Source organism: Rhinatrema bivittatum, chromosome 15 (genome assembly GCF_901001135.1).
Source record: "Rhinatrema bivittatum chromosome 15, aRhiBiv1.1, whole genome shotgun sequence".
NCBI lineage: Eukaryota > Metazoa > Chordata > Amphibia > Gymnophiona > Rhinatrematidae > Rhinatrema > Rhinatrema bivittatum.
The window spans coordinates 63,056,427-63,069,034 of NC_042629.1; the positions used below are offsets into that span (position 1 = coordinate 63,056,427).

The following is a 12,608-nucleotide window of genomic DNA, read 5'->3' on the forward strand; positions in this document are numbered from 1 at the left end:
AGGCTTTTTCTTCTGACAAATTCTTCCCATCTAGAAACCGTAAACATGAAAGCCCTTTGGTGACTACTAAGGTCATAATGTCACTTATAGTCAGGTAAGGATGTGCAGCTCCATTTTTGGTTCAATTCATTTTTTTGTTTTGGGGATTTTTTTTTTTTTTCATTTTTATTAGATTAGTTTAATGTTTTATTGGATCAGTTCAGTTGCCAAACTGACCCCCATTCCTACTCCCAAACAAAAACCTAAACCGATAAAAAAAACCCCCAAAAAACAGGCCTCTGGCAAACCTAACTGGGCCTTCCAGGGCCAAAAAACTGCCCAGGCCTGGCTGGCCCCAAGGCCTAGACCCAGGCTGAGGCTGGCACTGATGCCTAAGCCCCTGTACTAAAGCCTAGGCCTACACTTGTGTCGAAGCCAAAGCCCTCTCCCTCTGTAAAGTTGCTGGGGCTGCTTCCCAAATCCGCTGTAAAGGGGCAGGAGCAAGGCCCAGTCATTCCTGCCCAGGTCCCGGATCCTTTAAAAACGATGCAGTCTGCCAGGAGGAGGATAGCAGCGAAGTGCTGTCACTCCAGTGCCTTCCTCTGGTGAGGCTGGTGCCATTCTGATGTACCAAAATGACACCAGTGAAAGGAACCAAAGGGACGTCACCTCAGCACCATCCTCCAGGCAGATGGCACCATTTTTAAAAGCACCGACTGGACCTTTCTCCTGCCCATTTACAGTGGATCCAAGAAGGGTAGGAGCTCCCCGGGCCGGACCTAGGCCTCGGCACCAGGCTTTCTTTCTGGTTGAGAAAGCTCAGCTAAGGCCATCAGAGGCATTTTTATTTAAATGCCACGAATATGAAAATATCCAGACTCCATTTAGAACAAACCAAAAATGGCCTCATTTGTTACATTTTTTTTTGGCATTTGTTAATAACGAATGCACATGCCTATAAGTCAGGCTCTGTAAGGATTCCCTGTGTGAGTCTCTGAGCTTCTACTGGCCTGGGGTGTCAGAACCTGGATCTCCCATGTGATAAGCAGGCGAAAAGGCCAAGTTTGCACATCTAAAAAAAGAAATACTCAGGAGGCTAAGAATAACAAAAAACTGACCGATGAGACTTCCATTAAATGTTATGCCTTACAATAAACTTTGCATTTTGGTTTAAAGAACAAAAGAAGAACAAAAGCACACCACCTTAAATTCTCAGTCACATGATTGCTATAATCTAACAGTGATGAACTCTTACCATGGGGAACTTATGGATGAAAAGTGTGTTGACCAGGACCACAGCATAAGGTTATGGAGGAGTGAAGAAAAAGGTTACTTACGTGAAACGTCCATCCTAACAGGTCAGCAGACAAAGAAGAATAAAAGAATAGCGATATGTACTTAAAGTACCAGACACAAGGCACAGTCTGCACAAATGAGAGACTACTAGGTTGCGCCTCTGAAACTCGGGTGCTGAACATGAGACTTTCAGTTTACATAAAACTGAAGCAAATATTCTTCGTTCAGATCCATCACATTCACATTTACCTAAAACCTACCCATGTTCATACAGCATGAGCACTTAACTGGTTTATGACAGCAAGCACCAGAACTGCCTATTGCTAACAGCCACTTTTGTTGATGGCTTTTGCCTTTGACATCTTGTAAGCTACAGTACACTTCATTCATAGAAACATACCCTATTTAACCAAATACATTTGCCTTGGCAATTTTGGAAGGAAAATCAAGAACCCATTCATGGCGTTTGTATGACGACAGACTCTGTGTAATGGTACAGTCCCCTAAACTCCTAGCAGGCTCTGTGTCATGGATGCCGTACAATCTGGTACTATACCTATACCTCCTAGTGCACTTTATGTGGTGGTGCATCCAGAAGAAACCTTACTAGGTCTGACCAGAAAAGAAAAATGGTAGAAGAAGAAATGAAAGAAGGGGGTTGGGTTACTAAATGCTGTACTCCCACCACAATAACCTGGGCTTCAAAAAAGCACAGGCCTCTTATTCATTCCGCCAGCAAACTTTGCCCTTCTTAGGTATACACTTTACCTGCATTAAGTCAACAAAGACTATTTACATTTAAAATTTTTGTCCTTTGGCTACTGGAATGCACGTAGCCAGACCTGCTGCTGGGCACAGAGCAGGTTCTTCAGTCCACAAGAGTTAACAGCTGAACTTCAGACTTTTAAAAATAACAGTTCCCACCCCAAGATACTGAAAAGAGGGCTGGAAACACCCAGGTCACCTTCTCCTTTACTGTAAACATCAATGAACACGACAGGTTTTAAAATCCCAACTAAAGATTTCTGTGATGGCAAGGATGCAAAAATATGTTAGCAACTGAGCATCGAAATGTGTGCGTACTGAATATCTGATGTGGACAGGGCACTCAACGAAAAATGATCGGAGAATGAAGTGGGGGGGGGGGGGGGGGGGGAGCATGCAGGAAGTCTCATAAGCATTCCTCCCTTCGCAAAGCAGACAAAACCGAATATTGCATGAAATGTGAAAATGAGCCATCGGGAGTCCACATTTGTGCAAGCTGTGCAAGTTTATATTTGCTTTCGATTTCTAAATAAAATCTCCTTTGCTCTTACGGTTCAGCTGGGGCTCGTGCAATTCAAAGAACTGCCCAGCAAACGCACTGATAGGAAAAACAAAACTTGAGGCGAGCAATGCACTTTCGCTGCGGAGTGACTAAGATCTTGGGACACCCAGCCTGAAGTGCGTGAATAGCAGGAGATTTTAAGCGTTTCTGAATATTTGCTGTCAAAAAATTCATTTTTTAAAAAATATATTCACTCAACTTCTTGACTGTACTGAACACACCACAGACACACGATAGATGCTCCCCAGACCAGATTCCTCACATTGATGCGCTCACATTTGGATACATCTTTTATACAGCTGACAGAGGCCTTGGAGATGGGGAGGCCAATTTCAAAAGTACCCTGCAGGCCTGTAAGTCAATTTTCAATGGAAAACTCCCCAGGGAATTTCTTTGATAATCCAGTGGCGGCTGGTGACTCGGGGATCCTTGAAGTGGGCTACAGCGCGCACGTGATTTTAAAATTAAATCCCTGTGTGTAGATCACCCGGGCCTGCTCGCCCCCTGCCGCTGCCCCTTTAACTCATATGGGTGGGAGGGGGAGAGCACTATTCAAAGCATTTTTTCTCCCATGAGTAAACCACTGTTTATCCATGGAAATCCCACTGAAAAATTGCCCCATAAAATATTTACACTTTCTAAATTTCTTTTAAATCTGCGCGAGAAAAGATTCAGGGAAAGGAGTCTTTTTTTTCCCAATGCTCACATGCATACCCTGATATTTCTAACTCTCCTTGTTATTAAGCCTGCTTTAAAAGGATATTGCCACCGTCAGACCTGCTGGTAAGGGATGTGCTTTTTAATATTCCCGTCTTCTTTCTCGCTCACCCTTTCCACAAAACTGATGCTAATGAAACCTAAATGTTCATCTTCTAAGTGAGAGAACCCATCAACCTGCTAAAACGGTCTCTCTCTCTGTACTCTTTCCTCCACCTTCCTTTCTTTGCTCTCCTTCCAGTGTATGTGCCACCTCCTTCCTATTAATCAGAAAAGTCCATTGCGTGTGTTTTAGCTCTTAAAGTTGCACTTCTACCTGTTCCTTGTCCACCATTTGTCCAACCACCGATGAACCTTTCTGCAAGCTTTTCGTTCCCCTTTTAACGCTCCTGACGCTTATTCGTTCACGCTGTCCCATTACAATACCCTGATTTCCCTCCCGCAGACTGCTTAGACCATACTTATCCTCACACGCAGAGAGGATGCAGAAAATGACTTTCAGCATCGGAAAAAAAAAAAAGCCTTAAGGCAGTGCATTAAGATAGAACATCAGAGGCACCTTGTGGAACTCTCTTTTTTTTTAAATGATAAATGAGTGCAAAAGGCTTTAGTCCTTTAATGAAACGATGTTCTTGTAGATCATGCTTGGGGCTTGTTTGGTGAGAGGTTGGTATTCTTCTATGTTACAGCAGCATTACTTTGGAACGAACGTTATTGCTGACAATTCGGATGGCCATCAAAACCCAAGCACCCTTTTTCAATTTTGAGGTTCACCATAGTCTTCAGAAAATATTTAATGTTTCTAAATGTCTTCTGCTTGACCACTCCTAAGTAAACCGGGAGCACTGCTCTTGCAGCTCCTGATCTGACCTCCATGTAGGAGACACACCGCTGTATCTCAGCAGCAAAGTGTAGAATCTGAGACAGAGAGTTAAAAATAATAGAGGTTACGGCCCTGATAGAAACACAATCATGTTTGCTGAAGAGATTCAGGTGCCCCCAGGCAAGAATAAATATTACGAGGTACATAAAAAAGGATGACCCTGGCAATCCAATAAACAATTTTTTCTTATACTAAGCGGCACCAGCAGTGAGCCCTCAATTTTAGGAACCAAAACAAATAGGACAAAAAAAAACCTATTGCAAATAAGAAAAAAAAAAAAAAGATTTATCACCTTATCACGTATTTTCTTTCTTGGCCTGCAAATTTTCCTCCTGCTCATTCGTTCTTCCAGTTCAATTGGAATGGATCTGTACTGGGCAATGGGGGCCGAGAGCCTTCATTCACAACTGTCGCCCGTTTTTTCATGCCCCTCAGCTACTGAAGTGACAGTCCTTGGCCCGGGGAACCCATGCTGCCCGGGCCCCTCCAGATCTAACCAGAAGGGGCAGCGGCAACTGGCTCCTTCCCCCTCCTTTTCCGCAGCATCCCCCAGCCCTGGACGGCCCACGGAGGAGAAGCTGGGCTTGGAACGCCATCTTGTGTTACCCGCGTGGAAGCACTGCCACGGAACCACCTGGGCAGCTCCCAGCACATCTGTTTTGGGCAAGATTTATTCCCCCAACATCACTTGTAAAATATAGTAGCAAAAAAGAAAGGTGACCTAGCAATAAGACCCTAAGAAGTACCAAGAAAGGCAAGAAACTGAAGGGTTGACAGCCTTATTGCTTTAATGTGTGTCCAAGAGGCTTTTGCCTTCGCGAGAAAACAGAAATCCTGAACCCCGTATCAATAAAAAAGTCTTCAGAATGAAGACTGACGGAGTCAAGGGACCTTATGCAGTAATGGCTTTAATTTTAAATCTGTATCTTGTAATTTTATTGTAAATTGCTTTGAGATCTGTTGGAAGGCGACAGATACATTTGACAATAATAATCATCATCATCTATAGGCTGCCTTTTAGGAAAATACTGAGGGAATAAGGATATCCCACTTAACACGCCAACCAACCAATACTGAGGCAATAAGGATATCCCACTTAACACGCCAACCAACCAATACTGAGGCAATAAGGATATCCCACTTAACACGCCAACCAACCAATACTGAGGCAATAAGGATATCCCACTTAACACACCAACCAACCAATACTGAGGCAATAAGGATATCCCACTTAACACGCCAACCATTAAAGACTCCACTCAGCAACTATATATTTCGGATTATGTATATATACTGTACTATTGTATATAATTAACCTCCTCTTTCTCTCTCTATTTTTCCTCCTCCCAGTTTACAGCCCCTGTTAATTGTAACTGCATCTCTTCATCACGTTTAGTTATGTTCTTGGTTTGTTCTTCACACCCCTGTTTCATGTAAACCGGCATGATGTGAACGCTTTCATGAATGCCAGTATAGAAAAACCTTAAATAAATAAATAAATAAATAAATAAATTGCATGGGCACTTCCATGGTTCAGGGCTGTATTCCCCTCTGAGCAAGACAAAAACTGACCATATAAAATGGAAAGATGACGTAACAGTCAAGGTCACCTCTGTGTCAGCATTGTCTGAGCAAGATTAAGACACGGCCCACCATGACATCAATTGCCTGGCTGATGTTAGGACCAGGAGGAAAAAGAAACACAGGGCAAATAACATTTTTTCCCAACGATATATTATATATATTATATACCAGTTTCTGAAGACAAGAGGAGAATCTTATTGGAAAGGATATTGCTTTTGTTTTATTGGTCTTATTGCTTCCAACTGCCTCCCTTGCAAAAGCTATAAAGTTTCTTAGATACATGAGGAAACAGTGTAAAAATATCACAGCTGACTGTTCTGCAAACAGAGAGCTCGATTCATCCCAATTCCCACATTCGGAAAATGTCCAGGTCAAAACTATTTGTCTAGCCTTTAAAAAAAAAAAAAAAAAAAAAAAAATGTTGCCAAGGGTCGGAAAACATGCATCTGAAGTATTTACACAGCCTTTTAGGCCAGGCCTCCTCTGAGAGGCTCCTCACTCCCCTCAAAGGATATAACATAAAAAAAAAGCACCTGGATGCTCTTTTTAATCAATTTGGTGGTGCCCAATACAACGGGGACAATTTTGGTATCTTTGTATCACATTTTCTTGCTCTGATTGCATCTTTTGGTACCTGAGGAGCTTCTCTCTCACACTTCTATCAGCAATGCTGTTCTGTTTTTCTCCTTTACCACTATGCCCAGTTTGCTAGCAGTGAGCTCTTTATCCGAGGGAATGGGAATGTCCCTTTTAGACCTTACTGTGCTGTCCTCTTCTCCCTCCCTCTGCCACTAAGATCTCTTTAGGTCCGCCCTATGCGTGCCCCAATTGAGCTATTGTTTTGGCTCTTTTCACCTCTGCTGGGAGTATCCACCACCCTATCACTGGAAAAGTATTTTCTCACATTCACTTTTGGCTTTCCTCCCTTCAGATTCATGTAATGAGACCCCCCCCTCCCCCCCCAGGCAGGCCAAAATATGATGTTGGCACGAAGCCAGCAGATACCCACGCCTCAACCCAAAATTTGCTTTTTTTTTTTTTTTTTAAAGGGGCACAATTCTGTGAAAAAAAGTAGAGAAAGAAACTTTGCCACTTAAAAATTAGGAAGGACAAATGCAAAGAAACTTAAGAGGAAGGGGAAATAAGCTTTCCCACTTTCAGAGAAAGCTATTCTTTATTGAAAGTATGCCAAAAAGACGGAAAATGGCATTAACGATGAAAAACATGATTACGATGCACTTAACTTTAAAACCAAACTGGAAACTTCTTTGAAGAAAACGACTGGCACAAATAACACCGTAGTCAGGGAAATGTGCTCAGCCCGAACTTAAGCCGAGTCCCATAATTGGTGCTTGGAAACCTTTTCCTCCCCGCTGTGTCGCAGCACTGGCTGCACTATAGATTCTCTCCGTAGAAAGAACGTTTAGGACAATCTGATGGTGGTTGACCTTGATGGACCACTGATCAACCTGCCCAGCTATGTAACTATAAAAAGCCACAATGTCCACCACCTGCAGCCAGAAACAAGCCCTGGATTTCAAAGGGTTTATAAAGATGCTTTCTTCACTGAGATAATTAATTACCAGCATCTTATGCCTACAATAAAATCAAACTATCAGCTCCTTCTGCTTATACTTTACATGGCAATTTTTAAAGGAAGCGATCTGGCTCCTTCTGCAGCCAGTCACAAGTAAATAAGAAATCTGGGCTCCTGGATGAGGAAACGGTCAGTTTTTGCTGGTACACTGTTGACATAACTCCAAGTACTCTGCAGTGCTAGCCAGGTTCTCACGATATTTCTACTGCAAAGAAAGCCAAGAGGAACAATAAAACCTGTTTGCACCATGCTAGTTACTGATACTATTCAGATTGCCAAGTCCAAACATTGTTAGGTGAACGTCAGCAAATAAAGTCTCTCGTGCATGGTGGACGGCATGCTCAGCTAATTTTAAAGCTTGCAAACATTCTCAGGACAAACTAGATCCGAGATACAATGACTTTGAGGCCAATGTACTTAGCTGCAAATCATGTTAAATGCCTGATGCCCTAGCAGGCAGCGAACCTGGTGATCTGCAGCAGACAACACTGGTGGGTTACTGCTGCCAGTAACACAAAGTCTGACGTGGGCCGCAGTGTCCCCCCCACCCTCAGACTGAAACAGAAGGCTCCACCCTACCCCTGAACCTGACGACAATCCTTCTGGGCCATCCAAAACCGCTCCTCTCCCCATGTTCCCATCCATGCCAGGCCCCCGCCTACCCCAATGGCAGCTCAGCAATAGTTGAACTGGGCAGGCGAGTCCTCCTGCCCACCATGCATATTCCTCACATTATAATTTGCCCTGGGCTGGGGGTAGTTACATTTTTTGCATAATCAAGGGTGGGGTGGGGTCTTTTTGTTCGCTTTTCACGCAAATCATGTCGAGTAACACAATTTGCATTAACCCCATTTTAATAATATTAATGAGCTGTATTACATGCACTTGCACACGACACAACTCATTAATATTTTTATCACATTAATGTTAACGCAGACTAACATGCAAGCGTCAGCCTTAATGCACATTAAGGGATCAGTCCCTTTGAGAACTCATATGCTGGTAGGCTGAGCAAATGCCATTAAACTAGGGCACGCCGTCTGTCATACGGTGCGCCAGGCACTTTCCACCATGTTTGCACTCTTAATATAACAAACAATCCAGCATTAAGTGAAGTGAAACCATGTGTGATGTCTCTTAGAGACAGTCACTTGCTGTCACTAATTGATATGTATGGAGAGTCATCCAGTTACACAGCTGTATAACAAGGTACGAGAGTTACATAAAGCATGCACACTTCCCTAAAAGGCCTTAAAATCCAGGTACAGGAGGTAACGACAGACAAACTGCACAGAGGCAGAAATAAGAACTGAACGGGGGAACAGCATGTCATGGTTCCACATCTTCATGCCCATCCTTCTGTGTTACCAACATGAATATAAAGGGCACATGAGCCCCTTTCATAATGCACAATCTCACAGGATTGTTAGCAGCTTTATTGGAAGATAAAATCTCTAGTAGGAAAATAATTCCTGCAGTGACTCTCTCTGCCCAGGAAACCAGCGAGCAGCAGATCAACAGCCTGCGTGAACCTTTCAGCGGTTTTTTTTGCCGTATCAAGATTGAGAGCAAATTAAAAAGCATCTAAGGCCAACCACTTTGATGCACCAACCACAAGGCCAAATGGAAGACAGGCTTGCAGGCTTGTTAAGAATGTTATTACTGCATTCGCAGAGTAGATTATAGTAATGGGATTTTGTTTTTTATTTTCAGATATTGTGGCAAGCTCATGCAAAGCTGCTTCACTACCCCTGCTTTCAAAGGCTAAAGCTAAGAATGCCACCCTGGTGCTTGTCTTGTTCTTCTTGGCTGATACCAATTTACAGAAAGAAATATTAGCTGAGGTCTTATCACTGTTTTCCAACTGCAAACCGCAGTAACAACACAAAACTTTGAACATGGTTTCAGGGCAAACCCACTGCAAAAAAGGTTTGGTAAGTAGGCCAATTATATGACAGGCCATATTGAAGAGTTTACATATTCTTAATAGATCAAAAGAAGGGTGGATTAAAACATAATTTCATTTCAATAGCAGCATTACTTTGCACCAGATCGCTAGTGTAATTACAGCATGCACGTAAACAAGTGTTAACATGGAAAATACTAAAAGCTGCACATCTATCTATAGCATGGGCTGCAAAGGGAAAAATCTTACCAGGAAGTTCTCATGGATAAGCTTCTGAATCCAGCTACATCTGGAGTGAAAATCAAATTTCAAGCAGCCCTGCACAACTGAATATGGACAGCCTCGCTTGCTCCAAGCTCTAGTGAGGGTTTCGCAGTCTGGGAGCATGGGCACAGCTGCACAGACAGCAAGCCACAGCTGGAGAGTTCGGAACAATGGGGTTCCTTTACCAACTGGCAACGGATGCATACACTTTTCAGCCTGCCCATTATCACATACTCCTGTGCACCGTGCGTGAATATCAGCCAGTTACGCAGAAAGGAGCGCGCACGTTCACAGCTTTTCCTATGTGGCACACGCGTTGTGTTTAGGAAACTTAACTCTATTGTTATCCATGTAAAAGGCATCCAAGCCTTTGAAGATTTATCCCTATACTCATATCACTAGAGAAAACTGTAGAGCCAAAGAGAGCGAGTATGGAGTCTGTGGAGACTAACCCTACAGGACTCCTAGTGCATGCTGCTACAGCATCCCAGAGGAGTTACTGCAACTCTGCAGAGACTACATGATGTACGACATGGGCAGGGAGAGGGACAGAGCTTTTTCGGATTTGGGACATGGTGGCATGTGAGAGGGGCTAGAATGGCCAATAGAGTCTTTTCTGCTTGTGCAAAGTGAATCAAAAGAGAATGGGAGAGGTGGAGAGAGAGCCTAGAATGACAGGACCATCCATCCATCAGCATTACAGAAATGATAAATAAGTAATAAAGAAAGTATGCAATTAATGGTTTGGTTTTGGGGTTGTTTTTTTTTTTAAGGCTCACTCTTACTCTGATGGTTCAGGTTTTCGCTCCTTCAGGTTCTCTATCAACGATTCCTCAACAATCTCCATTGCTTGCACAGGAACTCTTAGCAGCCACGTAACATGGGAGATCAGCACCCGCGCACGGGCATCATAATAACCTAAAAAAAAACAATACACAAAAAACAATTAATTTAAGGCTTCAATATAAAAAAATGCCCCCCTATGTTCTTTAGCATGTAGGTCAAGTAACAACTAGGTCCAGGAGTTCTCAATGTGCTCCGTCCCCAACCACCCTGGAAAAATGACTCCTTGTAATTTATTTATAACTGCTTTTGGATTTAAGTGGGATTCAGAGCATTTCAGAGCTGCTTTGGGAAGATGAGAGAAACAGGAAACTGAGCACCCAGGGCCCAATGCACTGAGCAGGTTCCTAATCTACAGCAAAGAGGAGAGCCCCCTTAGCAGCACCTGGCATTCAACGTGTGAAGGGCTGAGGTCTGGCTGTCCCCGGGGTTCATGCACAGCCAGAACAACTATAAAATCTGACTTTCCTCTGAGGCGTCTGCATCATCAGTCTATAACAGGAGACATCTGACAACAGCGACCTTTATCAAAAAACAATAAAGGGCAATAAATACCGAACCAGGCAAAAGCAAGCTGCAGCTGTTGTGATAACACAAAAAAATAGAAGTCACTACCGAGCAGTAATAAAAGCATTTGCAGTTCATTGGGTTTTATCATGGGCCTGTAGCCACGCAATGCCACAGTGATTTCAAACCTTTCCACTCTTCCCTATGGAGAATAAAGGGTCAGAAAAGAGGGTGCCCATTTCCCTGGTGAGAATGACACTAGTATCTCTCTAAGAATGAAGTAAAAAAAAAGGAATGAAAAGGAGGGACTGTCACTTTCTAACCGCCTGCACAGCAAAGACGGCAGATACGTGCATACGTTATACCACCTGTCGCTGCGAACCCGCACGCGTATGCCCACCTCGAAAATTACCCCCACCAAAACTAACCCCGTCCAATTACAGCCGCTGATGGGCGTGCAGGAAAATGGATGCGCAGGCTTTTGAAATGCCACAAAGCCCGTGCATCAAGACCTCCTCGGTTCTGCCCCCAGGGAACGCCTCCAGGTAAACTTACCTGCATGCAGGACCCACCTGAGTTACGTTTACCCACATAATGGATAGGCGATTTAATAACCGGACATTTCCATGGGCAAAGCACCGTTTTCTTCATGGAACTGCCCTTGAAAATCACCCTCTGCATTCTCTAAGAAGATTTTCTAGTAGTGTCGCTTTAACCAAGTTAAGACTGAAAGCTTTTAAGAGGGCCTTCTGGTAGGAAAAATGCAGAAATGCCACACGATCCAAATGAAACACGTTTAAGAACAACAGCGAAGAATGGAAGTGTGGCGTGATTAAATATTTTTGGACAGATAAGAGGATCCTTCTGTTTCTAGGCAGAGGAAGGTGACAATAACCCCCACGGTTGTGGGGGGAAGGTATGGAAGGGCTGCCAAATAGGGCTGGGGAATCACTGAACCCCCAAGAACTCCCTGACCGCAGGCCACTGGCCAACAAGCGTTCTGGTCCTGGTTCTTAACGGACCGACATCTAAAGAAAAGCCATGCACATCTCTGGCCTCCACTGGACCTCCTAGTGCTCAAGGGCAGTTGGATTCATTTACTGTGATTAAGATCAGACAGGATATACTGGTGGTCAAAGGGCTTATAATAACTGTTTGAATTAGAGCCAACAGGATACGATCTGAACTGGGAGGAGGAATTAGCTATTAAATGTTAACCAGGTTGCAAGGAGTCTTGAAGTGCTCACCGCTCTTCACCCTAAAAGCATTCTGGCATCGCCCACTGGAACTGCCAGCCTTTGAAGTTCAGTCACAATATTAACTCTGTTTTCTGTTGTTTCACATCTCCTTTGCTCTAGAGAGGTTTTACTGCTTTGTGTGGGAGTTCATGATTTCACTAAACAAGCAAGATGAGAATAGTCTCCAGGAAACCCGACCATTTCAGTATCTTTTTGATGTTGGCATACTTGACTATTATATACTTCCAGTATTTTTCTTTCTTAATGAAGGCACAAACTCAAGTAGCAACTCAGGAAACTTTTCCCTCATAATAAATACCCCGAGTCATTAAAAGCCGTCATGAGCCACATTAGCCTAACGAGACAGGGGAACTTTCTGATGTGCTGCAAAATTGTGGCCGTCTGTAGAAGATAAAGGCAGGTCACAGCGGCTGCTACCGATAGCAAAGTCTCTCTCTCTCTCTCTC

The 12,608-nt window shown here is 43.6% G+C and overlaps 1 protein-coding gene across 4 annotated transcripts in view; it reads right to left on the minus strand.

Annotated features, from left to right (window-relative positions):
- TMCO4 (transmembrane and coiled-coil domains 4) overlaps nucleotides 1-12,608 on the minus strand; it is a 106,871-nt gene that overhangs the window by 74,934 nt on the left and 19,329 nt on the right. For all 4 annotated transcript variants that reach the window (XM_029578411.1, XM_029578412.1, XM_029578413.1 and 1 more), the window contains one exon: nucleotides 10,339-10,471. In XM_029578411.1, the coding sequence (XP_029434271.1) occupies nucleotides 10,339-10,471 (133 nt within the window). The remainder of the gene's footprint in view (nucleotides 1-10,338; nucleotides 10,472-12,608) is intronic.